Source organism: Piliocolobus tephrosceles, chromosome 14 (assembly GCF_002776525.5).
Source record: "Piliocolobus tephrosceles isolate RC106 chromosome 14, ASM277652v3, whole genome shotgun sequence".
Classification (NCBI taxonomy): domain Eukaryota; kingdom Metazoa; phylum Chordata; class Mammalia; order Primates; family Cercopithecidae; genus Piliocolobus; species Piliocolobus tephrosceles.
The window spans coordinates 81,706,115-81,723,367 of record NC_045447.1 but is presented as its reverse complement, the minus strand read 5'-3'; the positions used below and the strand labels follow the sequence as shown (position 1 = coordinate 81,723,367).

At 44.1% G+C, this 17,253-nt stretch overlaps 1 protein-coding gene across 11 annotated transcripts in view; it reads left to right on the top strand.

The window, feature by feature from the left end:
* The window catches only part of KANK1 (KN motif and ankyrin repeat domains 1), a 237,957-nt gene extending 221,035 nt beyond the window's left edge, over positions 1–16,922 (top strand). For 7 of the 11 annotated variants that reach the window (XM_023213210.1, XM_023213206.1, XM_023213207.2 and 4 more), the window contains 9 exons: positions 1,510–1,707; positions 2,608–2,716; positions 3,858–4,094; positions 6,145–6,232; positions 9,499–9,718; positions 11,922–12,064; positions 13,020–13,220; positions 15,299–15,397; positions 15,976–16,919. In XM_023213210.1, the coding sequence (XP_023068978.1) occupies positions 1,510–1,707; positions 2,608–2,716; positions 3,858–4,094; positions 6,145–6,232; positions 9,499–9,718; positions 11,922–12,064; positions 13,020–13,220; positions 15,299–15,397; positions 15,976–16,038 (1,358 nt within the window). In that variant the 3' untranslated portion in view covers positions 16,039–16,919. Of the gene's footprint in view, positions 1–1,509; positions 1,708–2,607; positions 2,717–3,857; positions 4,095–6,144; positions 6,233–9,498; positions 9,719–11,921; positions 12,065–13,019; positions 13,221–15,298; positions 15,398–15,975 lie in introns of all 11 variants that reach the window. The other 4 variants (XM_023213208.1, XM_023213217.1, XM_023213215.1 and 1 more) reach the window with 1 other exon arrangement.
* The last annotated feature ends 331 nt before the right edge of the window (positions 16,923–17,253 follow it).

Genomic DNA, 17,253 nt, shown 5'->3' with positions numbered 1-17,253 from the left:
AGAATCCCCTTACCTGTCCAGGTCTTTTCCTGATCCAGGAGAGATTAAGAGTCTGGTACCTATTTAGATCTGAAAAGAGACATTTACCATCTATGTAGAGGTCTGAAAAGAGACATTTACCATCTATGTAGATGAAGCCTGCTAGCTGGAGGCTTCATCTACATAATAAGGACCCTGGTCTTCACAACCCCTTATCTTAACCCAGACACTCCTTTCTGTTGATTCCTAGGCCTTTAGATAATAAGTTAACTTTTTCAACCAGTTGCCAATCAGAGTATCTTTGAATCTACCTAAGACCTGGAAGCCCCACCCTCGTTTGAGTTCTACCACCTTTCTAGACTAAACCACTGTACACCTTACATGTATTGATTTGTGTTTGCCTGTAACTTCTAGTCCCCTAAAATGTATAACATTAAGCTGTAACCCAGCCACCTTGGGCACATGTTCTCAGGACCTCGTGAGATTGTGCTTTTGGCCTTGGTCATTCATACTTGACTCAGAGTAAACCTCTTTTTTTTTTTTTTTTTACAGAGTTTGACTCTTTTCATTGACATATCTGTATACATTAATTACAAAGTATTATTTAATCCAAATTTTCTGCTTTGGTCAGTGAACAGAGTTTAAGTGGCTAACACATAGAAAAGCACTCTAGTAGACTTGGTAAGAGAAACAAGGTTGATCAGAACTGTTTGATGCCCTCAAAATATTTACCATCTACAAGGGAGTCTAAAACCATCATCCACATCATCTTATACCTTGTATCACAGATCCCAGGAGAAGGTACAAAAGATGGGCTGTGAGAGTTCAGGGCAAGGAACGTTGTTGGCGAAGGAGATCAGGAAAGGGTCTGAAGAGGCAGTGATGGGAGGGTGCCGCTGTGTGAAGATGGGGGAAGAAAGGTATTCCAGGTAGAAGGGCATAAGCTGAGGCATGCTGCCAGGAAACAAGACCTGCATCTTGATACAGTGAGTACTGGCACTTAATGGGATGCAGTCCCTGTACCAGTAAGGATGACAGGAGGAGTGGGAAATGAAGTTGGGAGGGTCAGCTGATGCCAGATTATGGATAGTTTAGAATCTCTGGCTCTGCAGTGTGGACTACATTTCCTGAGCAGTGGGTGCTATTTAGGAGTTGTCACATTTTGTTTTAGCTAGAATAACAATGGCACTGGAGCTGGCTGGGAGTAATGCTCTGAAGCATTGTGCCAGAGTGGAAATAGTGATCGAAGAGGGGCAGTAAGGATGCTACTTCCATGACTAGAAACCAAGGCTACGATGGTAGCAGCCAAAACAGAGAGAAAAGAAGAGATGCTGTGGAGTTAGAATGACGAGGCTCAGCAGTCTGCGTATGCTAATGAAATCAGGAAAGGTGAAGAGTCAAAGGGGGTTCTGCGTTTTGGTGGCTGGGATAGTAGTCCCATTTTAAATTATGAATTGCAAGAGTTGTTTTTTTAATCCTGCTTTTTCAGTCCTAGCATCACATACTCTGTACCTTTCTTTTTCCTGATAGGCAGTAATTTGGGATATACCTGTAAGTGTGGAGGCCTTCAGTCAGGAAGTCCCTTAAGCTCCCAGACATCCCAACCTGAGCAAGAAGTGGGGACTTCAGAAGGAAAGCCAGTCAGCAGCCTGGATGCCTTCCCCACTCAGGAAGATACGCTGTCTCCAGTGAACCTGACAGACGACCAGATCGCAGCTGGCCTCTATGGTAACTTTTCTTACAGTCATTGGCATCGGGATTCTAGGGCCAGCATTGCCAGCATTCCAGTTTAATGTCAGTGTACCTTTTAAATTGACCTAGAGGAAAGTTAATATCGTTGTTTGGAAGGTAGGCCCAGAATATCTTTAAATAAGGTTACCACAGAGGCCGGGCATGGTGGTTCACACCTGTAATCCCGGCACTTTGGGAGGCCAAGGCAGGCAGATCATTGAGGCCAGAAGTTCGAGACCAGCCTGGCCAACATGGTGAAACCCCATCTCTACTAAAAAATACAAAAATTAGCCAGGCATGGTGGTGCACACCTGTTAGTCCCAGCTACTCAGGTGGCTGAGGTGGGAGAATCACTTGAACCTGGGAGGTGGAGGTTCCAGTGAGCTGAGATCACGCCACTGCACTCCAGCCTGGGTGACAGAAAGCGACCCTGTCTCAAAATTACCCAAGAAAGAAAGCTGCACAAGAAAGCTTACCTGATATTACAAATTATGAAATATTTTAAATAGCCTTTTATTCACATTCTGGCAGGTTATCACAGCTGAAGAAAAATAGTAATCCCTGTTTAGTGCCTAAATGGTCCTTGAGGCTCAAATGAGACACAACATCACTTTATAAGCAATAAAGCCGGATACAGATGTCAGTTGTCACCACTTAATGTTATGTCTGGAAGTACTAATTGATTTTTTTCCCATGTGAAGAATGTTATTAATGGAACTCTGAATTATTTTCTTTGCATGCCCACACTTTCCCATTGAATTTTGTGGGAACTTCTCACATACACATGCCAAGATCTACATTTACATGCGTGAGAAAAAAATTGTACAGGAAAAAAGATTATTCATTTAACATGTATGGGTATGAGTTTTCATTTTTATTACCTTGACTTTTTCACAGCATGTACAAACAATGAAAGTACACTGAAGTCCATCATGAAGAAGAAAGATGGTAACAAAGATTCAAATGGCGCGAAAAAGAATCTTCAGTTTGTTGGCATTAATGGAGGGTAAGGAAAGATGGTGGTTCTAGAGGCTAATGCTGTCGGTCTCCTTTGCCTCCTGCCTATCTAAGTCACATTTCAAGGTGCCTAGTTGGGGAAGCGGCCACAGCGCGGTGATGGAAGATTCCCTCCTCAGAAAGGCAGAAAGGTGCATTTGGGCTTCTTTTCTTTCCTCCTCTTGCTATCTTTAAGGATTTGTCACTGTCTTAAGGATACCTGATGAAGCCGAGCAGTTTACATCTCCTCACCTCTGAGCTGAAAGAAATAGTCTTCAACGAACGCAGCAGGGTTCCTGCACTGTGTTGGACAACTTGTACTTAACCTGTATGAGAACTCACAATTGAGCAGAAAAAGACTGAGAGCATCACTCTCTGAGCCAACAATAGTGATCTATTCCTTCAAAATGGGTTCTTTTGCTTAGCGCTCCATGTTTACCACCCAAATCGTAGGGCCTTTCACAATTGATAGCCATATCACCAGTTTGCTTTCTAAATAGAATGGTTATTGTTTGTTCCTTCTCTTTCCATTGCCCCACGTATATAATTAAGCCTCTTTGTCGTCCTACAATTGAATCAAATCAATGAATTGATACATGGCCTCCACAAGAAAGAATACAAAGTTAGTTAAGATAATGTTTATAGCAAAGTGTACCATCAGGGTTTAACCTTATGGTGCCTGTTTTCCAAATCTTAAAAGTTTTATTCAGTGATATGACCAGGAGATTTTGGAGGGCATACACCAGCAGAACTATTGATTGCCTATGTAATCTATTCACCTTGATACTGGGAGGATTAATAGGATGAAATAGGAAGAAATGGGGTTGGAGGGGACAAAAAGTTAGCAACTACCAATCTGTTTTCCATAAAATGTTTTCTCTTGATTTATACTAAGCCAGAGATGCCATTATTTTCTTTAACAAGTGTTACATGATACCAATTCGTTATATGATACCGATTACCAATTTAAGTTAGAATCCATTCAAAACCACCAGGCATTTAAATAGACCTTACTTTGAACTTCTAAGTGCAGGATCTAAAATCGCTAGTGGAATTTCTGGAGTCAATTAGCAAATCCCTTCATAGAAATTTCTATCACTGGGGCTTTGTGGGCACAGCTTGCATCTCCTGAAATCCCAATTGCCACCTAGGTATGAAACAACTTCAAGTGATGATTCCAGCTCAGATGAAAGCTCTTCTTCCGAGTCAGATGACGAGTGTGATGTCATTGAGTATCCTCTTGAAGAAGAGGAAGAGGAGGATGAAGACACTCGGGGAATGGCAGAAGGGCACCATGCAGTTAATATTGAAGGTTTCAAGTCTGCCAGGGTGGAAGATGAAATGCAGGTTCAAGAATGTGAACCTGAGAAGGTGGAAATCAGAGAGAGGTGTGGTACATTCCCCTTCCCTCCCTTGCCCCTCCCACATTTAATGTACTTTGGCAATCGAGTTGGCCAGAGTGTTTGTAATTAAATGTGTTTGCTTTTATCTGTTCCTCAGAGGTACACACATCTTGAGATACTAATATATACAAGTACAGATTATGGCAACTCTTAAATCTCTTATGGTAGAAAAGAGAATGGCCTGATACCTAATCACCCTTGTTCTCTGAAACCTCAACTCTGCTATATAATTTAATGTATGGAACCACAATCCACTAAAACTTCCATTGTTTGAACACCTTACCTTAAAGACATTTTTTTTTTTTTGGTGGCTAGCATACTTTAAGACTTCAGATTTTATCTTTAGCTATTCGTGTTGATGCGGGTGTCAGTATCACTATTACAGGATCATTGTGTGGATGAGGCTTCAGCCAAAGATCACATTTACTGTAAAGATGATGCAGTATCACGTGTTTGTATTTTGTTACACACTGAGTGATCAGGAATACCACGAGAATGGATTTGAGTATATCATAAATAGTAGCTGAAACACGTGCCTAAAAATGTAAGCTTTCAAGACCATTGATAAGGATTTGATGCTCATAAAATAGAGAATAGAAAAGATGGAAACTTCAGTATGGTTTTTCACTATGTGAAGTATAAATAGAACATTTCAGAAAACTTACCTCTATTTAATTTGGCAAATAAAAGTTTAACTGCATTAACACAAGGTAAGTGTTTTTAGTTTATGTTTCACATGGCTCTTTAACAGCTTTGAGATGTAATTTATATACCAGATGTTATTTTTTATATGGGTTAAACACATGAGTCACCAAGTATGGGTTCGGATGTGTGGTTTACTGGTCAGCACAATGGATATATGGTAATTTGTGGAAAATCAAGGCAAGAGGATCACTTGAGCACAGGAGTTCATAGTGAAGACCTCATCCCTATAAAATCAATTACCTGGGCATCGTGCCAGCTACTCAGGAGGATAAGGTGGGAGGATCACTTGAACCCTGAAGGTTGAGGCTGCAGTGAGCCATGATCATGCCAGTATACTCTAGTCTGGGTGACAGAGCAAGACCCTATCTCAGAAAAAAAGTAATGTGGGTCTCCTTAAACCCCCTTAAGATTAAAAATATTTTTAAAAACTTAGAACAGGTTGGACACAGTGGCTCACACCCATAATCCCAATACTTTGGGAGGCTGAGGCAGACAAGCAGATAACTTGAGCCCAAGAGTTCGAGAGCAGCCTGGGCAACATGGTGAAACCCTGTCTCTACAAATAATACAAAGCCGAGTGTGGTGGCACTACACGTGTATTCCCAGTTACTTGGGAGGCTGAGGTAGGAAGATTGCTTGAGCCTGGGACAATAAAACTGCAGTGAGCAGGCTGGGCAACAGAGCGAGACTTTGTCTCAAAAAAAAAAAAAAAAAAAATTGCAAAAAAAAAAAAGTCTCTAAGTGTTACTCCAGAGTGTCATAAAGGTCACATTGGTGAAGCCTAAAGTCACCCTCCCAAACAAGGCCTCAATCTCTGGCTGGAGGTATTGACTCTGCACAGTGCACATGACCCTTGGACACCTAAGGATGCCTGTGCTGCCTCTATCCAAGCACCTTGTGCCATAATGACCCGCTTAGGCTGGCTTGGGGCCACTTGCCTTTTAAAGTTGAAGCTGGACACAGTGTCTGTCCCACACTTGTAATCCCAGCACTTTGGGAGGCCGAGGCGGGTGCATCACCTGAGGTCAGGAGTTCAAGACCAGCCTGGCCAACATAGTGAAACCCTGTCTCTACTAAAAATACAAAAATTAGCCGGACCTGGTGGTACATACCTGTAGTCCCAGCTACTAGGGAGACTGAGGCAGGAGGATTGCTTGAATCCAGGAGGCCGTGGTTGTAGTGAGCCGAGATCATGCCACTGCACTGCAGCCTGGGTGACAAAGCAAGACCCTGTCTCAAAAAAAATTTATATATATATATATATATTTGGGTTGAAATAAAAATGATTTTCCTCTTGTGCCCAATCGTAAGTTCTTTTTTTCCCTTTCAGGTATGAATTAAGTGAAAAGATGTTGTCTGCATGCAACTTACTGAAAAATAATATAAATGACCCCAAAGCTTTGACCAGCAAAGATATGGTGAGTCTGACCTGCAAACACCATTCCCCATGTGTACAAGGTGCATAAGTGGGCTCATTGTCGAGGCCAACTGTAGGCTGCCCGAGTTGTTGCTGGCATGCTTTTCTCCTGAACTGTTTGCAGCATGAGTGGGCTGGGTGAACATCATGTCTTGCTCACTGCCAGTGTTTCCTTGAGGCCCAACTTCGGATATCCTTTACCCACCCTGTAGTTTTTTGGGGGTGGAGGCATCTGTGAGGCATACACTTGCAGACAGAAAGGAGGGCTAATTGCAGTCAGTCATCTTTCTACATATTTCATTTCTATTTATAGAACATTAAGATCCAGGGAGCAGCATCCAAGAATTTTTTTTTTAAAGTTAGGTTTCTTTTAAAAACATATGCTATCTGGGCTGAGGTCAGCATTCCTTTCAGTTATGAAAGTTATGAAACTGTATGCTATGCTCTGATGTGGAATGCAGGCGGCCACTATTTTTCAACATAAAAATAACTACTTGTCATCTTCTCACAGTCTGAGATTCAAACAGCAGAGTTTGTGGTTGCCTTAGTGATCATGAATGGTACCACATAGGACACATAAGTGTTTCTATGGCAATGGTTAATCTGACACCAAGGCCAAGAATGACACATTCTCATGTGTTGAAGTTATATGAAGTTATGTGCACATTCTTTCACTGGTTGACATCTGTCTTCAGTGCATTGAGAAAATGTAGGATCCCCTAAGGATACCAAAAGGCACAGATGCCCAAGTCCCTTATGTAAAATGGTGTAGTATTTGCATATAAACTACACATATAGTTGAAATTCTGCCATATACTTTAAATCATTTCTATGTAATAATACCTAATACAAGGCCGGGCGCAGTGGCTCATGCCTATAATCCCAAAACTTTGGGAGGCCGATGTGGGTGGATCAGTTGAGGTCTGGAGTTCGAGACTAGCCTAGCCAACATGGTGAAATGCTGACAGTGTCACCCAGGCCGGAGTGCAGTGGCGCAGTCTCAGCTCACTGCAAGCTCTGCCTCCCGGGTTCAGGCCATTCTCCTGCCTCAGCCTCCCAAGTAGCTGGGACTACAGGTGCCCGTCACAACGCCCGACTAATTTTTTGTGTTTTTAGTAGAGATGGGGTTTCACCATGTTAGTCAGGATGGTCTCAATCTCCTGACGTTGTGATCCTTCTGTCTCGGCCTCCCAAAGTGCTGGGATTACAGGCGTGAGCCACCGCACCCGGCCTCAAAAACTTAATACAATGTAAATGCTATATAAATAGTTGTTATACTGTATTGTTTTGTATTGCATATTTTTCAAATATTTTCACTCTGCCAGTGGTTCAATCTATGGAAATGTAACCTGTGGATACAGAGGGCCAGCTGTACTAAATAAAATTCCTGGTCAAGGCCAGGCACAGTGGCTCACACCTGTAATCCCAGCACTTTGGGAGACCAAGGCAGTGGATCCCTTGAGCCCAGGAGTTCAGTTTGAGACCAGCCTGGGAAACATGGCAAAACCCTGTCTCTACAAAAAATACAAAAGTTATCCAGGCATGGTGGCATGTACCTGTGGTCCTAGCTGCTTAGGAGGCTGAGGTAAGAAGATAGCTGGAGGCCTAGGAAATTGAGGCTACAGTGATCCATGATCATGCCGCTGCACTCCAGCCTGGGAGACAGAGCAACACCCTCTCTCAAAAAAAAAAAAAAAAAAAAAAAATCCTAGTCAAGGGGAAACCTAGAACTACATATTGAAATTCTTGGATTTGTATTCATGAAAATACCTGGCTATACCTTGGTCACTAGTAAAACCATAAAATCTCACTGCAGTGTCAATATTTCCCATCAGGTTTAACCTAATCTTAAAACTTGGTGCTTTACAACCCCAAATTTTATAGCCATAGTATACTTTTCTTTCCCTGCTCTCAAAATACGTTACATGGCCTTTGGGAAGGATTTTGTTTTCCTGCATCCTACAAATTGCCAAGCATGGTGTCATCCGCACCCTCTGTGATGGGTACATTTTTTTGTTAATTGAATTTTCATTTGGTGTGAAAGTGTTGTGTTGTGAAAAGTAGTGGACGAGTGAACACAGTGCCAGGGCTAGATAATCATATCAGGACACCAATTATTTAGCAGTAATAGAGTTAGGATGACCAGAAGACATAATTTCCCTTCTTTCAGTGTGACAACTCCAAAGAAATAGGAATCTGAATACATAAAATACAGGGAAAAAAGGATACTTTTCAGGTGACCCAAAATGTGATTGAAAGGGTTCAAACTAAATAATCAGTAGCAGGATGATAAGGAGATGGAAGCTGTATATTCCCAACTCTACCTTTTCTGCAGAAAGAGGACTTCTTAGGTTCTGATGCTTTTGACATAGGCTGTCTTTGATACGTTTTTAAACTTTTAAAGAGTAAGCACAGCAGAAATGAATATTAAACTCATATGAAGGAAGGCCTGTTGAAAAGACATTGTAGTCATCCTCATCACCAGCACTGACTATGCTCAGTCTCCATTGAGCTTCATGTGACCCAGGTTTGAGTTGATCATCTACAAAGCAAGTGCCTTCTTCATGTGTCCGCAGCTTAAGAAAGTCAGAGTGGAGCTGATGAGAAAATGAAATTAGTTCCAGATGGGCTTCCTTTTTATTTTCCCTTTCCATGGTTGAACAGTTGTATTTGGGATTGGGGTGGGAATTGGGTTGGCTATACCCTTACAGTCTCTCAATCTAGTGCTGTGCTGAGGAGTTGAAGGAAGTGAGTTTGGATAGGAAGGAAGCAGCATAATTCAGTGTAGGCTAGTTAATTTCTTCCTAATTGCTATGAAAGTTGTTTTCAAGGCCAGTATGATTACATATATTAATAGCTTAATAAATTGAGCCAAGCCTTTGTGTTTATTCTCATCACAAAAACTGAAAGAATGGTATTATCCCAATTTTTCAGATGAGGAAACGGAAGCAGAATAACTTCCCTAGGGTCATAAAGCTTTTAGGTAGCAGAGCCTGCATTTGAAACTCGGTGGTCTGGCTCCAGAGCCTCTGCTTCTGCACGGTGCTGTCTGGTCTCCTTTATAGACATTAGATCTAATCTGCATGCAGTTTAAAATCAGGAGGAATGTCCCAGTTTGGTGTTTGAAGCTTCCCTTAGCACTGTTGGTTTTTGAGAGCAGATTCTAACTGCATATATAGTTTGACTATAAAAGGACAGGTTACTTGCGCTTTCAACTAGGTCTCAAAGTCTAGAAATAGAACTAATGACCACACTGTGTTTTGGCAGAGGTTCTGTCTGAACACCCTCCAGCACGAGTGGTTCCGCGTGTCCAGTCAGAAGTCAGCCATTCCAGCCATGGTGGGGGACTACATAGCTGCTTTTGAGGCCATCTCCCCAGATGTCCTCCGCTATGTCATCAACTTGGCAGATGGCAACGGCAACACAGCCCTCCATTACAGCGTGTCCCACTCCAACTTCGAGATTGTGAAGCTGCTGTTGGATGCCGGTATGTTGGCTGCCCCTCCACCCCATCTCTTCTCTAACAGCACTTGGGTTGTGACTCATCTCAGAGAACCTGGTTGAGCTGCTCCTGAATTCTCTGACCATGCTAAAATCCTTTCTATTGCTTTTCCACATGACATGGCAAGAGTTTTCTTGAGTCAAGAGGGTTGAAGTTTAAGCAAAACTGGGTGACACAGATTCCAGATCTGTTTTGAAAGGAGGTTTTGAGGATCTTCTTGCTGCTGCAGTTCAGCTGCATTCAAGTGAGAGGTGTATCCCTGGTAAGAAGCATGACTCACGTTCCCTCCTGAGCTGAATCACGCAGGCTTGGCTGGTTTGCACTCAGGAGGCAGAGTACTGCTTACAAGCCCAGAGTCACAGCCTTGGTGCTTGTGGACCACTTGATTTGTCCTTACTCCATGACTGCTGTCCTTGAAGAAATGTGTGGTCAAGATGAGGACTAAGCAAAGCCACCATAACAGATGGTCAAATGATCACCATTCGCACCAAAACATACTGTTATTGGGGAAACAGCATAGAGTAAAGGGCCTATGATTCTTGTCTCTCAACCATAATAGTAGAAACTTGTCATCCCAGAATAGAGCCAGTGGACGTCTTAGACATGAAGTGAGGGAGGGGCACATACACAGATAGTCCCCTCAAACTCGGAGCTTTCAACTTCTTGTTCAAATGGAACAGCCCTGTGTCACCTAGTCCCCAAATCTTTCAATTTTTATAATACATATTTTTACTTCTAGTGTGTCACAGAGAATCCACAGAACCTCAGTCTGATTAATGAGGATACAATGTGAACCTGACTTAGACAGTTTTACTGCATATTCTTCCAAAACTTTTTCTTCATCCACTGTCCAATCTCTTCTCCTCTGTTTTGGGAACTTGGAATTGATGCAGAGAAGAAACCCAAGCAGATTTATCCTTCTTTTATAATTGTGTGTTCCCTGTTTTTGGAGCCATGTTAGGATATAACTGCTTCCATCTTACAGGAAGGAATTTCAAGCCGCTCCTCTTCAGGCTTTCCAAACTATAAACAGAGCTGGTGATACAGTCAGCCGGAGTGATTAAACTGTTTAAACAGAAGTGGATAATATCCAGGGAAGCTGAAAACAAGATTTCACTATCACTCCTGACAGGAACAGCTTAGTATACTTAGAAGTAGATAAAACATCTTGGCAAATTAAATAATTTTAATTCCATTGTTGGATGGTTTGGGTTAATCACTTTTCTTAAGTGTTACTGCTCATCCTTCTAGACTGAGATTCTGGCTCCATAAGGTGCAGATCTAGGATACTTCAGCATCTATGCAGAGCAAAGTCTGAGATGCTGAGGAGCCCCAAAGTGCACACGAACTCACCCGCTTCTCCACCACAGGGCCTTTTATTTTCTGTATAAAAAACACCCACTTTTAAAAACATGTCCTTAGCGTGGAGTTGTTTGGGATCTTAAGGTAAATGTTCATGGTACCTTTTCTTTTCCTTTATGATAGAAACATTCTAAACATTTTAACTTCATATTTGGTCCCACATAAAAGCTGCTTTCTGACACTCACCATTCTGGTCATTTCAGAGAAAGCGCTTAAGAATTACAGGAATAGAAAAGGTCTGGTTCATCGAGTCTGTTAAGGAGACTTAACTGCATTTGCTCTCAGACCATAAATTCTAGAGCTGGGTGTTACATGATTGGAATTCTGCTTCTCAGGACCCCTGACAGGCCAGAGTAGTAAATTCAGAGTCTCAGAATAAATAGTGTTTGGATAAGTAGGTACCACCCTGTCCAACGTTCCATACATAAGCCTTTACAAACACTTCTTGGATGAGTAGCTCACTACCTACTTCACTTTCCAAATACAGCTAAGTGCCTAGATTCCATATGATCATTTATTCTCAAGAGCAGCCATTAAACCACCACCCAGACTTCCTAAGCCATTGCATTTCTGCCACCAGTTGCAAACAAGATATGCTGTAGAAGCTTACCATTGTTTCTGTTGCTTAAGGTCTTGTGAAATAGGAAAAAAAAAAAAGTTTTTGGTTTAGTATGAAAACATCTCTCACATTTCATTCTAAGTCACTCTTGGTCTCCAGCCACCTGGTGCCATTTCACTGGGCTCCTGTAAACACCATCCCTCAGTGGCTCTGTAAGCGGCTGCTGTTAGAAGGGTCTGCTTCCTAAGAGACTTTTGTTTTTTGCAGATGTGTGTAACGTTGATCACCAGAACAAGGCAGGCTACACCCCCATCATGCTGGCAGCCCTTGCCGCTGTGGAAGCAGAGAAGGACATGCGGGTTGTGGAAGAACTCTTTGGCTGTGGGGATGTGAACGCCAAAGCTAGTCAGGTTAGCGCGCTTGGTTCCCGTGCTCAGGAATGCACCCCTGACCAGCAGACAGGACTCTGGTGGCCACTCTGGCAGAGCAGGCGTAGTTGCCACGCTCCTACCACGGTGCACTTGTTCGCAGGCCTGCCCTGAGTCCATGCACTGCCTGGTGCTCCTTGCTGAGCAAACACACCAGGGAAATATGGGCTTAAATTTCACACTGGAAACTTCTCCCTCCTTTGCCTTGCCTTTCCTCCACTTGCATAGTTTGCATGGAAATGCTGTTAGTTCCCTTACATATAAATGACTGGCATCCCCATCAGATACTTGGTGACTGTTGCTTCCTGTGTTGCAGTGTCTTCATCGCAGGCAATGTCCCAGGTCCAGATGTGTTCACAGCTTGACTTTTTTTTAAAGAGACAGTCTCGCTCTGTCGCCCAGGCTGGAGTGCAGTGGCATGATCTTGGTTCACTGCAACCTCCACCTCCTGGGTTCAAGCGATTCTCCTGCCTTAGCCTCCGGAGTAGCTGGGACTAACAGGCATGTGCTACCACACCTGGTTTTTTTTTTTTTTTTTTTTTTTTTTTTAAAGTAGAGACGGGGTTTCAGTGTTGCCCAGGTTGCTCTTGAACTCCTGAGCTCAGGCAATCCGCCCGCCTCGGCCTCCCAAAGTGCTAGGGTTACAGGCATGACCCACCGCCCAGTTTGACTTTAACCACCATGTACTTCCAGCCCCTCACTGTACTGAGACATCCTCCACACTAAAGGAAAATTGGCTCCTTACTTTATGCCCTTCCTTAGCTCATAGGAAGCTGGTTTCTCCCTGCTTGCCACCACCCACCCCAAGTAGTTCCATGGCCAGTTCTTTCCCTTCTGCCACCACAGTTTTCCCCCTTTCCCTAGCACAGCCCCACTAGGGGCCGCCACTGCCAGCTCAGTATGTACTTCTGAAGTCCCCTGTGATCTCTTCCCACAGGCGGGACAGACGGCCCTCATGCTGGCCGTCAGTCATGGACGGATAGACATGGTGAAAGGCCTGCTGGCCTGTGGGGCTGATGTCAACATCCAGGATGACGAGGGCTCCACGGCCCTCATGTGTGCCAGTGAGCACGGGCATGTGGAGATTGTCAAGCTGCTGCTGGCCCAGCCCGGCTGCAATGGTCACCTGGAGGACAACGTAAGCCATCTCCATTGGGCCTCCTGGCCAGGGGTCTGGGGGACTCTGGGTGGGAGCTCTGGGAGTGCTGTTTGGCCAGGGGAGACCACATCCTCCTTTCTTCTCCTCTTGGATTTGTGTTGCCATCCAGGCACCGCCCTTGACAGCCAAGCTTGGCTACACTTAATGTGTGCAAACTAACACTCTCAAACTAGTGCCCAAAGCAGAGTAGGTCCTACCCCAAAATTCATGAAATGAAAAAGTGACTTAACGGGCATGTCCAAGAGCCACTCTACTAAAGGGGAATCAATGGATTTGCACTGCAGAATCAAATTCACTGTAGGTGACTTCTGACAGATCCACTTGGAAATCTGGATTATTAATCATTAGAGGCTAGGGTTACACAGTGACTAAAACCAGTTCCTACTACAGTGTGAACCTTTCCCACCCAAAGTGAAGGCATTGTGACCCATCAAAGTGAGTAGCTTATGACACAGCCTACCCCAGAGCCTGCAGAGTAGCTTGACTTCTTGAAGCATTTTCCCGTGTCTTCTCAGTCTGTCCCATCAACACCACTCGGCTCTCTTCTCCTAGTTCCCAGGCTGTCCACATTTCCATCTAACCCCTTGACCGGGAAACCCAAGCAAGTGGGGTACTTCTGGGTGTCTGCAGGCCAAAGCAGAGGCGTGGCGATAGGTAGAAGGCGTGGGAACTGGTGTGTAGGCAAGTGAGATGGTTTAAAGGTCATAGAGGTCAGGCTGGCTTGGTTCTGTTTGTGAAAGTTTCTCTCTACGGATCACAGGTTTGGATCAGAGCTGCTTCAGCTCAAAACACCAAAAAGTTAGGAAAATATCCTTTGTAGGTCAGATCCTTCTGGGCCCAAGCCAGTAGGGAGAACAAACCAGCCGAGCTTTTCCACTGGTATGAGGGACTGACTAGCTTCACAGTCAGCTACCTCCACAGGAGCACACAGGAGCTACAGCTGTACCAGATTCCCTTCTTCCCCTGTGGGAGGGAGAGCTTCTGACTTGTTTCTTCCAGAAGAGTTTGTTAGCTGTGCTGTGGTTTTTGTTTGATTTTACTTCTATTCTCTTTCAAAATTCAAAGCGTGTGAGGGAAGGATCCTAAGATTAAGCCAAAGGAGAACTGTGTCGTCCTGCTGCTGCTGACCAGAGGGAAATCTTTATTTCAAGACTAGATAGGCTGGGCACAGTGGGTCACTCCTGTAATTCCAGCACTTTGGGAGGCTAAGACAGGAGGATCGCTCTAGCCCAGGAGTTGGAGACCAGCCTGGGCAACATAGTGAGACTCCCATCTCTACAAAAAAAAATTATCCAGGTGTGGTGGTACACACCTGTAGTCCCAGCTACCTTGGAGGTTGAGGTGGGTGAATTATTTGAGACCTGGAGGTCAAGGCTACAGTGATGTGTGATCGTCCCACTGCACTGCAGCCTGGGAGGCAGACCCCGTCTCAAAAAACAGACTAGACAGAAAGCAAGTTATGTTATTCTTCCCTTGATACTCCTTTATATCCATCTATAATCCCTGAAATTTAATGGAAATCAAGCAGTTAAATGAAGCTTTCTTCCCCCATATGTAGTGTTTTCCCTCTTATTTCAGGAATACGTATCTATGTAACCCACTGGGATTGTGTGCCTCCACACAGACGTTCCTTGGAGCCTTAAACAGAGGTGGTTAGGGTTTTAGGATCACAGTGCCCTAAGAGGGAAGGTAAACGATCTTTGGCAAATTGCAGAGTCTCTAAACACACACTACTGCTGCTTGCCTGGTCATTCATAATTATAAGAAGAAAAAAACTTTCTGTCCCCATCTTCTGCTTCCCCCTCCTGGTGGGCAGAATGGTTGGATAAGATAATTCTCTTAACTGGGACCTCTGGAGGGTGGAGGCTTGCCTCGTTCATCTTCACATCCTCAGGCCTTCACACTTACAGGTCCTGAAAAAGTTTCCCAGAGGACGGAACAAGGAGGGATATTGGGGAACCTTGCCAATTACTGGAGGGTGTTTTGTTCTGCTACATTTTGGTTGTCTGGAGGTTTGAGAAACCCAACATGGCTTGTTCTTTCCATCTTATCTTAAGGATGGCAGCACTGCGCTCTCGATCGCCCTGGAAGCAGGACACAAGGACATCGCCGTTCTTCTGTATGCCCATGTCAACTTTGCAAAAGCCCAGTCTCCGGTCAGTGTTGTGCATTTGGCATTTGTAAATAGGCTGAAATCCACCAGACTGGTGGACTCCCTTCCTCCAGGAACTGACAGGAAACAGATTTTATGTTGATTCAGAAAATGCAAGTTTTAGTCTGGAGCTTAAGGGTTCTTCCTTTCTGCCTCCGCCCCTCAAAGGGCAGGAGAACTGTTTTAGCAGAGGCTGGGCCCTGCTTGTCCTTGCAAGACGGATGCTCTCACAGCTTCCCATAGAGGTTTTGATTCTGTGCAGAATTATCCAGATAGTACCCTCCGAGCCCATGGGGATATTTCTCCATGGTTCTGGCATTGTTCCTGAAGCAGATGGCAGGCAGCCTGTAGTCCACAGTTCACTCTGAGTGGGAAGATGACTTCCCAGGACAGCCGGACATAGCACTGCTGAGCCCAGCTGGCCTTGGAGCTGTGGACACCTGTTCCCTCTTCTCAGAGCTCTCCTGGCTCGGGCTCACAGCTGGTTGTTGGCTGTGGTGGGCCAAGATCCTATATCACAGGGTACACATCTGCCTGAGGTCACTTATTAACCCCCAGTTTTTTTCCTTTCCTGGTCTCTAGGGCACCCCTAGGCTTGGAAGGAAGACGTCTCCTGGCCCCACCCACCGAGGTTCATTTGATTGATTGTATGCAAATAGCCCTCATTTACATGCCACCATTAAGCTGCTAATTGTTCCTGTTGGGGTGACAGATACTGAATGTATATGTATTGTGCCTGAGCTCACCAGCAAATGGAAGCATCAAGCCCAGGGGTAAAGGCTGAAGCTTTCATAGTGCAGAGATTGCCAGCCTGGGCACGCGCGCCTCCTTTCGTCTTCTCTCTGTGTAGGGTACACTTTAACCCAGTCTCTGTTGCTGTTGAGTCTCTGCTCCGTTTTGTACAGTCATAGGAAATTCTGACCTGATCGGAAGGGGCACCTTCTGTTCACTCCCACAAAGAAGTGTCAGGTTTTCATCGAGATGTTTTAAAATTTTTCCTCAAATATTTGCATTTATTAAATGTGGAACTATTAGGAAGCTCTTCCAAAATCTCATTCTAGCATAGTTTTGAGTTTTCTTGTCTTATTTTAAAATAAGGAAGTTGAGATGACTTTGATCATCGGTGACTTGGGCCTGGGCTAGACAAAACACTCAAAGTGTAAAACTTACAAAAGAATATTCTCATTTGGTTTTATCTAGGTAGATGTAATATATGACTTTTTATAAAAAGAGTATCTATATGAAATTGACATAGTATTTTCAACTTTTATATTCCATACTAAAGATATGAAGAACTACATGTAACATTATCATTTTTATTAATTGCACAACTCTAATGATAAAGGTTGGATTGTGTTAGAGGAATTGGCTCTTGTATTTGCCTCTAGAGAAACATGGTGTAGTTCTCTTTGTATTTATGGATTCCTTTATACCATGTCACATTTACTTTGGTCCTCTATGTATTTAAATGTTTGAAGTGCCTTAGACTCTTGCCATATTTTCAAAATAAAATTTCATTAAGCTCTTTTCCTTGTCCCTGATTCATCTCTGACAGCTGTCCACCCCGAGCCGATTGACTTAACAGCAGTGGCAGCGCACGCTGATGGATTGAGCTGAGCAGGGAGGGCGCGTATGCCAGTCCACTGGTCCCAGGCTCCAGGCTCCGACAGGGAGACAGCATCTTCCAAGGGCGCTTGTCCACTTCCAGAGTTTGACTCCTGACTGGGATTGCGAGTCAGGAGGCTGAAGTTTGAGGCCTCCTTAGGCAAAGCATTCTTCCGACAGGTAGCCTCCAAGGGGAGCCCGAGGTGGTTCTTCTCAGATGCGGACGTTGACTCTGAGTACAACTGCCCGGTGACT